This window comes from Aspergillus caelatus, assembly GCF_009193585.1.
Source record: "Aspergillus caelatus strain CBS 763.97 unplaced genomic scaffold BDV27scaffold_242, whole genome shotgun sequence".
NCBI lineage: Eukaryota > Fungi > Ascomycota > Eurotiomycetes > Eurotiales > Aspergillaceae > Aspergillus > Aspergillus caelatus.
In genome coordinates this window covers 41,935-54,658 of record NW_022475505.1, presented here as the reverse complement: position 1 = coordinate 54,658, position 12,724 = coordinate 41,935, and the positions used below count along the sequence as shown (strand labels likewise).

The 12,724-nt window shown below is 47.5% G+C and overlaps 3 protein-coding genes across 3 annotated transcripts; 1 reads left to right on the top strand and 2 right to left on the bottom strand.

Annotated features, from left to right (window-relative positions):
* Positions 1–1,659: 1,659 nt before the first annotated feature.
* BDV27DRAFT_168298 (RNA dependent RNA polymerase) lies at positions 1,660–5,645 on the bottom strand (the record flags this gene model as incomplete). The annotated part of the gene is made up of 1 exon (XM_032074735.1): positions 1,660–5,645. One exon carries the CDS (start codon positions 5,643–5,645, stop codon positions 1,782–1,784), a length of 3,864 nt encoding a protein of 1,287 aa, XP_031922919.1. The 3' UTR covers positions 1,660–1,781.
* A 1,716-nt stretch (positions 5,646–7,361) lies between these two features.
* On the top strand, positions 7,362–9,617 carry BDV27DRAFT_168297 (copper amine oxidase; the record flags this gene model as incomplete). The annotated part of the gene is made up of 6 exons (XM_032074734.1): positions 7,362–7,866; positions 7,988–8,169; positions 8,200–8,211; positions 8,291–8,453; positions 8,516–9,141; positions 9,192–9,617. The coding sequence occupies 6 exons, from the start codon at positions 7,362–7,364 to the stop codon at positions 9,615–9,617; spliced, it is 1,914 nt and encodes a 637-aa protein (XP_031922918.1).
* Positions 9,618–10,167: 550 nt separating this feature from the next.
* Positions 10,168–12,015, bottom strand: BDV27DRAFT_49459 (aromatic alcohol reductase). The gene is made up of 4 exons (XM_032076768.1): positions 11,469–12,015; positions 11,113–11,397; positions 10,718–11,044; positions 10,168–10,660 (listed from the first exon to the last, which is right to left on the bottom strand). Exons 1-4 carry the CDS (start codon positions 11,553–11,555, stop codon positions 10,283–10,285), a joined length of 1,077 nt encoding a protein of 358 aa, XP_031922917.1. The 5' UTR covers positions 11,556–12,015; the 3' UTR covers positions 10,168–10,282.
* Positions 12,016–12,724: the final 709 nt, after the last annotated feature.

Here is a 12,724-nt window from a genome sequence, read left to right as displayed (position 1 = left end):
AAAAAAAAAAAAAAAATTAAGAAAAATAAAAATAAAAATAAAAAAATAAAAGAGGGACCGACCCAGTTGACCGGCAAAATACACGGCAAATGAAGGCCAAGTCCCAAAGACTACTATCTATTTTCAAAGAAACAATAAGAGACCAATTTATAAGTAGAACTTTTGGTCAGCACGGTGGATGGTTACGATCTTGCAATTCTCGTGTCCAATATATCATTAGTACTCCGTACTATAGAGTTGATATTGAACGGCCCCCTCCCAATTACCACCCATGAATAATAATTATATTCCACCGGAACGCTCAGAGCATCAAACCCCCATGCGACCTGTAAGGTAGAACTACACTATGTAACCGTGAGATGCATGAAGTAATCGACCTTCTCCCTCCAACACGACCAGACATTCCAAGCGAATGCAACTTACCCCATTCTATCACATGCCGAAACAGCTCGGAAGAGGAAGAATCTCAACCACCAACTAAACGAACACACTAAACCTTCTGCCCAGTGCCGGATGGGGATGTTGCCGTCGTGGAGGGCACTGGAATTGGTGTTCCAGTAATGTCAGTTCTTACTAAGGTTATATCCATACCCAACATCTGACATTCAACATGATTCATGATTTGCTTCCGCTTTTTCAGCCTGGGGCAAAAATCGTGACATGTGATTCCCACCTGAAAGAAAAAGAACGACAATTAGCCGCTTGACCGCTTTCCCTATGCAGTTTCAGACACGTCAGGTTTCGTCAAAGGGTCTCCACCCCCTCGAACCAAAGTCAAAGTCCCAACAACTGGGAGCGAATTGACCGCCTTCCTGACTCGCTGTGATACGTCAATCCAATGCCCCGGCATCTAATTTCCCGATAAGGAAGATCCCAGGAGAATGCAAGGGTGCGCACAGTGATGACCCTGGTGATCTTTGATCTACTCCTTCAATTAACGAGCTAAATATTCATTACTAGTAAGGCATATCCTGAAGGAGCTCTTCATAGCAATACCCCCGAATGTACCCTGGTTTCTACAGTGCCACTTTAAACATTATTAGGGACTATTGTACTGGCTACTACAAAATAGTAAATAACCGACTACAGAAACATCCGTGTTTGCTGAACCGAAACCCTATCCACAGATCCCCCAGCCGCTGGTCACGGTGTGTACATTGTACAGGGGCGTGAACTTCTAGAAAAGAAGTACCGATGACCCACGCCCACTAGTCAAATGGCGATCCCATCCTGTGGAGGCCCCGTCCCACACTGGACACTGCAATACCGACGATAGATCGCCCATCATGGATGTTGTTGCGACGCGTGGCTGACCCGTAAATACAGGAATTGAGCAGCGAGCTGCTTCAGTTTGTGTATTAAGCGAAGTGTGTCTTGATCTCTCCGAAGCTTTAATAGTGTTGTTAGTGAACTCGGTGTTCCCATGGTTCACGTAACCCTAAGTGCTGAACTGCATCTCGCCATAAAACCGGTGGGGAAAGTTAGCTGCGGAACAAGGTACTGTGATTTTTACGATGTAGGATTACATCAGTGAGAGGGTGACACGAGGGGAAATGGTATATTGAGGAGGATTGCTTAGGATTCGTTCATTGAAAGGCCGGTATCTCGGGTATCGTTGACTCTATTTTGCTCAATGGGTGAGGTTTCTCGAGATTTTGTGGAAAATGATAGATTCTAGTTGTTTACAAGTGTGGATATGTATTTACAGCATTAGAAATAATATCCAATTGAGAATCCACAAAAATATGAGAAGCGCCGAATGAAACCAACAGACCAAAGTCTTACTCCACGAACAGATCATCATCACAGTCGTAATACCCCTCAGAAAGTTGTGTTGCCTGAAGCATCGCTATAGCATCTGCGCCTTCATATTCATCGCCACCATCACTGTCTTCGTCTTCCACCATGTCTCCGGCTGTCAGCCTTGCGACCACTTTCTGATTCACCCGGTAACAAGCTAGAATTTCATTCACCACTGATCGTGACGGTACACTACTGGCTTTTAATTCGCATATTGTCTCTCCAAAGGCATGGAGGACAAAGCTCGACTCGGGATGCTTCTTGTACGAGTATGAAGCGAGCAATTGAAGCCATGCAGCTTCACTATATCGCCAGACGAGGATCATGGGATGGTCGCCCTCGGGTGGTAGAACGGCTTTAGCCTGATCAGCGATCTCTAACGAGACATCTGAGAATGAATTTTCGCCGGTGACCGAGCGGATCCATCTGTGAAAGAGATCATCGATTTCCTGGGCGACATTTTTCAGAATCACATGAAGTTGTCCACCTTCAAGTCGGTCTTTCTCGGCCTGTGTCTGTGCCTCGTCCCACGGCCTGGTAAGATCTCTATCGTGTTCATACGTGGTCCCCGCTTTAGACAATGGCTCCTCTAGTAGCCGTAGGACACTGTCCTTCTCTTTCTGAGCGACTTCGAACCGCAGATAGTCTATTATATTGGTGAGCTTGGGTCTTCGGCTTGGATTCTTGTACGCAGGCAAATTCCGTGCCCTAGGGCTAACCCTTTTGCGATATGCTCGCCACGCGTCTTCTGATAAGCGGACCCCTCCTTTACGACCGTCCACCAAATGACTGAGGAGACAGGCGACCTCTTTAGCATTCGGTGAGTCGATCGATTCATCGTAGGATATCTTCTCGTGCTCCACAGTACACCTTCCCAGATTAGACACGATCAGGTTGAATGTAAAGGTGCTTTGAAGAAACTCATCCCATGAGTCGATATTTTCCATTGGCACATTATGAGTCTCAAGACCGAAGTGCTCTGCAGGGTAATCCATGATGGATAGGTCGGAATTACGAAACTTTTGTACAATATTCTGGTCCCAGCAAACCCACGGCATATCTCCATCGTAATCCCCACCAGACAGCATGTGTGCTAGAGGCGTTGTCCCAACAGTAGGGAAAACAATGACATCTTTGAAATGCCGGAGCTCTGGCTTCCACACAGCCCTTCGGCGCTGGATATCGGACGGGAGATGTGCGGGGAGCCGAGCTACAAGAACATCCATACCGTCGAGAAGAGTGTCTTCGAATTCACCTTCAGGGTCACGCCAGTTAGTAGAGAAGCCAAAGTGAACTTCGTCCTCTTTCAGGACTCCATATGGGTCCGCGATGCAGAATGCATATGTGGAAAGAGGTACCTCAATGTGTAGCTGGTCTACATATTGATCTAGCAGATCTATTAGACATCTCCTCAGACGCTTCCGAAGATAGTGGAAAGTCCGAGGTCCAAAGCCTGCCTCTGTCAGTCGAATAACAGCCTCCGCATCATCAGCCGTCCATTCATCCAACCGTCTGACCTTGTGAAGCATTGCAATGTTACTGCTTTCTGCTGGTGGCCTTATCTTTTGTATTAGACTGCGACAAAGAACGGGACTGTCCGACTGGACCACAGTAGCAAAGTCTTCATATACCGCCCTGATCCCAGCTCGCGTGAGATCAGCGACGTATTCCCTAATATGCCCTCCGTGCTCTAAAATAGCCAGAAGTTGAGTGTTCAGGTCCACTGTATGTAAGGGTTTGGACCATTTTACAACTTCAAAAGTGAGCTTTGCTTCATCTACAGGCTCTTGCCAGCCCGCTGGGTGGGGTTCGATTTTCAACTGCGAATCAGATATCTGAATCCACACATTACTGCCTGTTGAGATATTAGAATCATGCTTATCTACCATCCACAGACCCTTGGCCCCGGCAATTCGGCCCTGAAATGCACTAGGAGTGGTCCCGGTAATGCCTAAAGAGTCACATATCCGGTTGGCTAGACCCCTAGACATCAAAGCGCAACCATCATTCATTACCGGTGGGTTAGGGGGGTCTGCTAGATGAAGGACCTGTGATGGCTTCAAAGTAATAGTGGCAAAAGTCTTCGAAAGCCCCAATGAGATACGCTGGAAAAGTTTGCAGTTTTTCTGCTTTATATTCTCGTCTCGCGACATATGCCAGTCTAACAGAGAGTCCAAGCTCATGGGGGTGTGGTTCTCACTGTTTTGATTCGCGGGAGGTATGGGAGGTGCGTGCGGGCTCTTATCAAAGTCCACGCCATCAATTGCAAAGAAGTCCACCCTGAACTTCGGCTCTGCCTTCACTTTACGTTTCGACTTGACCTCTTCCACAAAGAAAGGCTTCCATGTTCTTCCTAGACACCGGTGGACATTCTGTGTCAGCCATAGGGCTATACTTTCTCGTAGAAGAGAAGGGTCAGATGGTAATGGGAAATGGCGCGGGGGGCGCGACGGTGCAGGCATTGTCAAGCTAAGAAATCTGTCGGATCCAAAACGGCGATGAAAGCGACATGTCCTCTCAGTCTTCAATGGTTTCAAGTTCAGCTTGAAAATGCCTGGCTCATGTTCGCTGCACCATTCTAAATCGCCTGTAAGGACAACCACTTCTGAATGCTTATCTGTCTCGAAGCTGCCAATAGCGAAATCCCAAGCATTGGTGGTTGGCTTCTCTGGGAGAGGCTTGCCATTGCGTTGGTTGTGATCTTTGATCCATTCCCAGAAGTCATCGCGTGTTTTGAAGGGTATGCTGTTACCAGCAAGCATGCGGTCAAAGGGGATATTCCAAGCTCTACCTATCCTCTCTAATTCGTACCGGTATCGTAAGGGTAGTGAGCCTGGAAAGGAATATGCCTGTGCAAATGGCCCGCAGTGAAGGAGGTCATCTATCAGTCGCTGCTCAACAGATTCGGGAGGCTCATTAACAACACTCTCGCCCATAGGCTGCGACCTTTCAAGTGCCGTTTTCAGCTCTTGGCTAAGCATATGATTCACCACCGAATCCTCGTAGACTGAGTCACACATGGGCTCAGTGGCATCCGTAATGGTCGATATGAATGAGGTATCAAGTTGATTATCGCGAGCATCAAAAATAGAGGTTGGCTCGGTAGTTGCGAAACTGACGTTTGGATCGTCATGTGCAGGTGTCACTGCATCGTATCGTCGAAACTGGTCAGGTGCCGTTAACCTCTGGAAAAATGCGGATGGTCCCCTTGTATCATTAACTTTAGGGCTTTTGAAAACCTGAGCTGGCCCTGCATCTAAATTGCACCCCTCTTCATCATGAGTGTACCCCACAGTAGGTCCGAACTCAGGGTTGTTTACTGGAGAATTTGGGGCGGTGTGAAATTCGTCCTCCTCCTCAGACATCCTTCTTTTCAGCCCTTTCGATGGGCTTGATTGCTCTGTGACTTCTTCTGTGATCCCATCAAGTCCTTCGAGGAAAGGTGAATAGGAACCCTTGGTCAAGATATACAATTCATCCCTGATCAGTTTCGCCAAGTATCTGAGACGCTCGCCTCGCTCCGACTCGGGGACATTGGCATAGCATCCATAGGTGCACGGGTCCCTTTTTAAGCGAGTATTGGAAGGAAAGCTGCCATTGGCCCACACTGGTCGAGATGCCACCCACTCCTCGAAGTTGTTAAGGGTCTCATTTAAGTTGACATTCCGGTCGTAATGAAGCCGTTTGATACCCAAATGCACGCGCCATCTGAGCGACTTCCTATTAGGTTCGAGAGATGGTGAGTGAAGCTGTGGGTTGGGGATATCTAAATCAAAATGTTCGTTAAGTTTGTCTATCAATTGGTATAAATCCTTCCCTCTCTTAGGAGTGTGAGGAAACGCCATATCCTAAGGTGGGGCCTCTGGCGAGTAATTCTGAGAGGATTATTTTCCCTCTGCTTAAGCTATGGCAGCGTATCAGATGTAAAACCATATCTCATGTTTCGATTGAGGTAGGCACTGGACCTGTTGATTTGTGGGAACGAATACTTCACCCACATGTAAACAAGTGCACAATGGATATATTCAAAAGTTATCGCCAGAACTATCGTGGGACCAAATTTCTCTCCATAACTTCTCAGGTTTAGGAGCAGTAATCAATACCCCGCAATGGAATGTACGAGGGAAGACAAGAAAATCCAGCCTCGCGAGAGACGTAGTGCAAAGCAGACATGGAGGCGGGAGGGAAAAAGTTACAGTACCTCAGGCAGCGTTTGCAACCCCACCCTCCAACGAATCACGTTGACGCTGGTGGCACCTTAGTCCCCGCAAAAGTCTTAACTGGACTGTTAAGTACCTCGATCACTTAACTGACAGTTTTCCTAATCTATTTTATTGCGTTCCGCGTGTTGCCCTGTGAACCCCCTACCTTGCCCCACTGCCAAGACAAGCCGGTCGTTGAATTTCAGACAATGACAGTTGCTGTTGCTGAGTAGACAGGTAGTACGACATGAAAGGAGACGTCCAGAGAAGCGAAGTTATTTGAGGAATGGTCGAGTATCATCCAATCAACCACGCCTCTTCCTGTAGCCCCTGACTTTAACAAGGAGGATTTTGTTTTTAGGGCTATGTCCCCTATACCTGCCTTTTTACTAGCCAAACGGTGCCTAGGACTTAGGGCTACCGCAGGCAATACAAACCTGGCCGAGCTAGTAAGTATGCAAATGAACAGTTCAGGCAGTTCAAGCAATCTGAGTACATAGATTGATTAAGCAGGTAACATATTGAGAATCAGTCTGGTTACCGAATGGCTTTGCTGGCAATCGTTGTCTTTGTCTTGTCGCCTTGTGCGACTTAGTTTCAGCTCTGTCTATTCAGGGATTATGGATTCGGCAGCCGAATCAACAGGTCTCTTAATATAGAGGACATCCCTCCTTTAATATCTTAGGAAATTCTAAGAATTAGGCCCTTCATATACTGTCCTTCTAATGTTTGAGCTAATGTAGGCCTTCCTGGCGAACTGTCTATATGGATGACACATGCAGAGACACCGAAACATTGGAGGGCGATGCTAATCAAAGATGAATCGGAATACCATATACAACATTACACCTGCTTATTAAAAGCACGAGTCCGTAACAAATAAAGTGTGCAAGCTATATAACAATCTGGGTAGGTTACCTTCTTAATTTGTGAAGTTTGGCTTTTGATTTGGCCAATGGGTCTTGCACTAATCTTGGGACGGATGATGGTAATGGTGATGATAGTGATGATGATGGAAATGATGGTGGATATGAACAGCGCCTGTCTCAGATATGCTTTTCAGATGGTGAGTTTTTAACGAACAGGATTGCATGGTCATTTGCTCGAGTAGGTTTGCCCGCCCGCTTTCTGCATATGGTACCGAGGTCGATGCACCAGAAGTCCTACTCTGTGGTGCAATATTCAACGAATATGGATCACTGATACTCCTCGACGAGGTCTGATGCTGCCGAGTGAACTCCAGGTTTCGAAGTGATTAACCGGAAAACGTTTTTGACGCTAAGGATGAAGTGCTTGAATCTTTTCAATGATCATTCCAGTTTCACAACTATTGTCTTTTACCGTTATCGATTGTCCGTCATGGTGTCTTTGCACCCTCTTGACCCAGCTACTCCGTGGGAGATTCAGCGGGCGACCGACCTAGTCAAGAAAGCTTACGAAGGTACGGAAATTCACTTCAAAGCAGCTGGTCTAGAGGAGCCTCCAAAAAGAATTTTGGTGCCTTTCCTTGATGCTGAACGCAACAAACACCCTCTTCCACTTATTTCACGCTATATATCTCTCATCTGGTATATCAAACGCACACCTCGGCTGTTTGAGGCGATAGTGGATGTGACCAATAACCAGTTTATTCACCATGCTGAATTGCCTCGGGACTTTGATGGACCGGTGGACCGTTTAGAAATGAATGAAGCAGCCCAGGTGGTCATGGCAGACTCTCGGGTGAAGGAAGAGATTAAACGGTTGAAGATCGATGATACCACAGTGGTCCTTGATCCATGGCACTATGGTGTAGACGGCGAGGAAACCCAGAGAAGACGCACCCAGGTAGAACAGCATCTTGTGAAATCGGTCGGAATGTGCTGTTGCTAACCTATACTAGGTGTTTATGTATATGCACAATCCCAAGAACAATGACCCTAACTCGAACCACTAATGTTTCCCGTTGGATTTCATGGTTACTGTCGATATCTCTGAAATGAAAGTCGAAAATATCACCCGCCTTCCCTTGGGGTCTGATCAAACCGCCACGCCTATTGGCTCGCCTGTACCTCATCGCCGAACTGACCCTTATGAAGCTGAGTATGACCATCGCATGCAAGAGAAAGCCCCCAGGACAACCATGAAACCCTACCAAGTTATTCAGCCTGAGGGGGCTTCCTTCACAGTCAAGGGTCCCTTGATCCAATGAGAGAAGTGGCGATTCCGTGTGGGATTTAACTGGCGTGAAGATGAGCAATTGCGCAGATTTAGACTATAATCACTCAGATGTCTAATTGGCCCGCCAGGGATGGCCTTGCATGATATCCTTCGATGGGAAGAGTGCATTTTACAGGCTGTCTCTTTCTGAGATGTTTGTTCCTTACGGGGATCCACGAAACCCTATATATCGTAAAGGCGCATTCGACTTGGGAAACGTTGGTGCTGGAGTGACGGCAAATAACCTGCAGCGTAAGCATTATCCAATCCGCTGTAGCGAGACTTATTCACAGCACATACTAACACTGAAACAGTTGGTTGTGATTGCCTTGGCATGATAAAGTATATCGATGGCTGTGTCGTTGCGCAAGACGGAAGCTCAGCACCAAGGCCGAACGTTATCTGCATTCACGAGATCGACAATGGAATACAGTGGAAACATACTAATCACCGAACAGGCAAGGCTGTGGTAGTTCGCAAGCGGCAACTTGTCCTTCAGACTATCATCACAGTGGCTAACTATGAATACATTTTCATGTGGTACTTCGATCAATCTGGTGAGTTGACATTCGAGACTCGCGCCACTGACATCTTCTCTACACAACCCATCAACAAAGATGTCAAGGTCCCATGGGGAGCACGAGTGGCCGATGGTGTAATGGCTCTGTATCATCAACATCTATTTGATTTACGCATCGATCCTGCCGTGGGAGGAGAGCGCAACAGTTTTGCGTTGACTGACAGCGTACCCATGCCCTGGGATGAGATTATCAATCCTTTAGGCACAGGGTACATCACCGAGCAGACTATCCTAAACCGCGCTGGTCCTGTAGGAGATGACATATCTAAGGGAAGGGTCTTCAAAATCCTGAACGAGAATGTTGAGAACCCTGTGTCCTTGACACCCATTGGTTATAAACTAGTTCCTCATCGATCTCAGGTAAATATTTCCCGCAATTACGAGTTAAGAGCTCAAGCTCACCATAGCAGATGTTACTTGCGCAACCGGGCTCATGGCACTGGAGCCGTTCTGAGTTCTGTGAGAGCCCGATCTGGGTCACCAAGTATAACGATCGCCAGCTCTTCCCCGCAGGAAACTACACAAACCAGTCATTAGGCGGAACGGGTATCAAGTCGTGGATTGAAAAGAGCCGGGATGTGGTTCGGAACGAGGATATTGTGGTCTGGCACACTTTTGGCTTCACCCACAATCCTCGTGTGGAAGACTTCCCAATCATGCCGGCCGAGATTGCTCAAGTACGCCTTGTTCCGTACAATTTCTGTCTTTATATCCCAGCCATTGATGTACCCCCATCCAATCAAGATTCCAATAAGAGCACTGAGTATAAAGCGCCTGAGGGCTCTCAATCCTCAGCGCCATCTGATTGCTCGGGTACTTGTCGGAGTTATCTGTGACGTGCTTGCGCATAAGCCATGTATATGATCAAGTTAAGAAGTGAATTGAAGGATCACGGAAGATATTGTGACAAGTTAGCAGACAGTGTTTAGCATAATGTAAGATTTTCGACAAGCTTTCAGCTAAATGGCTTTCTAAGAAAGACCGTTGTCGAGTCTAGTGACTCGGGAAAGCACGGCCATAAGCGTAGGAAAGGGGGTTATTACAAGATGAGGCGCCGTGGTAAGTGCGCTTGGTTGACGATTCTATTGCTTTTCGTTCATATATCTTTCTCCTATGTATGGGATTGGCGTTCAGACCTAGATTCTACCTCACCGGTGAAGCGCCGGCACACCTATTCACTCCGTAGTAAGGCTCTAGCAGGTGAATAGAATTTCGATTGATTGGTTGAGTGGTAGAATGGATCGAAAGAAAAACGTGTAATGAGATTTGCATGGGTATAAAATCTGCAAATGAAAACTATGACATGGAGAACAGAGAAATATACCATCTGTTTTACCATTCTCATGAACCCGTATACAAGGCGGAGTGGTGATCTAAGAGCCTGTCCTATCGTCTGCTTTCCCCTAACGTAAACAAACATAAACGCCAGTCTAAACCCATATCGCAAAAAGTGAGGAAAATAAACATCCGTTGCCTAAGGTCAAACTGATTATAGAGGCGTCTACCGCATGTATAGCGAGTCGCTTGACTCAGTTCTTGGGAATATCCGAGTGTACAACGAATCGGTCGACTCTGTGCGAGGGAATGCCCGCTGGTGAACCTTCGAAACCATACGGTCGGTGTATACACCCTTCGCTGTGCCCCGAACGACGGTCTCAAGATATTCCTTGAAGTCCACTGGCCTGAAGTCCGGGTAGAGGTCCTTGGCGATCAGATATCCGAGGTATCTGGCGTTTTCCGGGGTGTTATCGCCCCGAATACCCCAAGACAACTGATACTCAGCCAAATAGCGAGGGATGAATTTGACGGGATCGAAAGGATAAGTCTCACTAGACTGTCTGGCGGCGAGCACACGAGTGTAGACGCTTTCTTCCGGAATCTATATAACCATAGATCAGCAAATATCGCGATGCACGACAGCGTCCAAGCTACTTACGTAATTCCTTTGGATCTTCTCTTCGCTGATCTCTTCCAGCAGGTCGTAGATCTCATTCTGTGTCTTAACGGTGTTGTATGCATAGACCATCTTGTTCAATGTCCGCTCGTCATCGATGATTCTGGCAACATAGCGCCCAATGTCTCTTAAATCGGTCAAGCCCATAGGAGTGTTGCCATCGCCGACAATTTCGTTATTGGCGGAAGTCATAGCATAGTCAGCCCGTCCAGACTCCAGGCGGGGATACGAGAGTTGATACCACCAGCCGACATCGATGATGGTGTAGGGAAGGCGCAGTTGTTTAACATGGTTGTAAACCGTTTCTTTCTATAAGAGGGAAAATGGATGTCAGTGACTGACGACGAGACTCTTCCAAGGCTTTCATCAGTACTTACTTCGTCCCTCAGCCACATGATACCACCGGGGGGTGCCACAGTGATGAAGCCACATGGAACGAATCGCCTAACTCCGGCCCTCTTCGCAGCTTTGGCAAGAGGAATTTGATCCTGCTGCTCGGCAGGACCAACACAGCTGATGACGACATCGATTCCCTCGAGTGCTTCGGTAAGAGATTCTTCGGGGCCTTTCAAATCGCATCTGCGGATTTGCATGCCGCGCTCTTGGAGAGAAACGATGGCGGGCTTCTGTACCGACCGGGGGCGGACGAGGGCGTAGAGCTCCTACAGTCACGTGAAGGTGAGATTAGAACAAACGACCGAAGTTGCAACAAATCGGAGAACTGGTTTCTTACAAAGATAGGATTTTCCAAAAGTCCATTTGCAATCGAACCACCAGTTTCACCTGCTGCTCCGACGAGCAAAACCTTTGTTTTCGACATAGCGTTCTCAACGGGTGGCGAGATCAGTTATGGAAAAAAGTGTTGGTTGTGCGATAATTGGATTGGAGGGGGAACTCGAATGATGTGGGAAGTGAGAGAAATCAAACGGGAGTGTGAGAATAAGCAAGGATTTTTCCGTCCGACTGGTCTCTTTTATTTCTGTTTCGAGATTGCCTTCTCTTCCAACGCAGGATTGAAGGGTCAGTCGACGTTATAAGGGCCAGCGTCCCACACACTACCCACACTGCCTTATCCAGATTGGCCGCGGGTGGGTCGACAGTGGATGTTAAGCTCCCCAAAATGAGAGGCCCTTTTGGTGCGTGAGTTGTCTGGGAAGGGAGGGGGTGGATATTCTGCGTGATTTGACGTTCTCGCCGTCCTGAGAGATGCTACCGTGAGATAAATATGGTGAGATCTACGTGGGAGAATCTGGTGACTTTCTACTTATATATGCCAAGTACCTTTTTTTTAATCTTTTTTCTCTAACCTTCGTCAGGAGCATCGGAAGGTCGGATCGCAGAAGTTTTGGGTTTTGCCCTCACTACGGGCCGGTGACTTCGGGAGTCCCAACCCCAATACGGTTACGTCATTTTTTTTGCCCACGGCTTCCCGGCCTACAGACTGGACAAGTGACGATATCTGTTCCACCCTTTTTGTGATGGTCTCAGTTTCACACCATCATTATGATACTTACCTCTTCGCTGGTAGTCTCGACCTCTCCTCAAGCCGAGGGGTTGAGAACTGACCTCCTAATTTCAACCTGATAAATAATCCCCTATGAGCCAAAATCCACGCATTTCATCTCCTTTTTCCACATCGCTAGACTTGCTCTAATGCGGGGGAAGGAGGCCCCAATTCCCCCGGGATTTCCAAAATAGGGCCTTTTCTGCATCTCACAATTCATATTATCAGGTCTCCTTTACCCAATGATCAAACCCCCACGTCAGAGATCTTCGGATCTGCGTGGCGGCCTTGTGAGCAGGAAGGTGTTTGTAACCCTGGCAGAATGACGACATGGGACATTGCTGGGTTTGAACCCGGCTGTCATTGGTCCGTCCCCTGTTGCAGATGGAGTAGCTGTCCCACGGTTGCATATAGTTGTCCCCTTCGAGCCTGTAACTTTTCAACAAATTATCATGGTCCGCGGCTACTGGAAATTGACCCAGTAG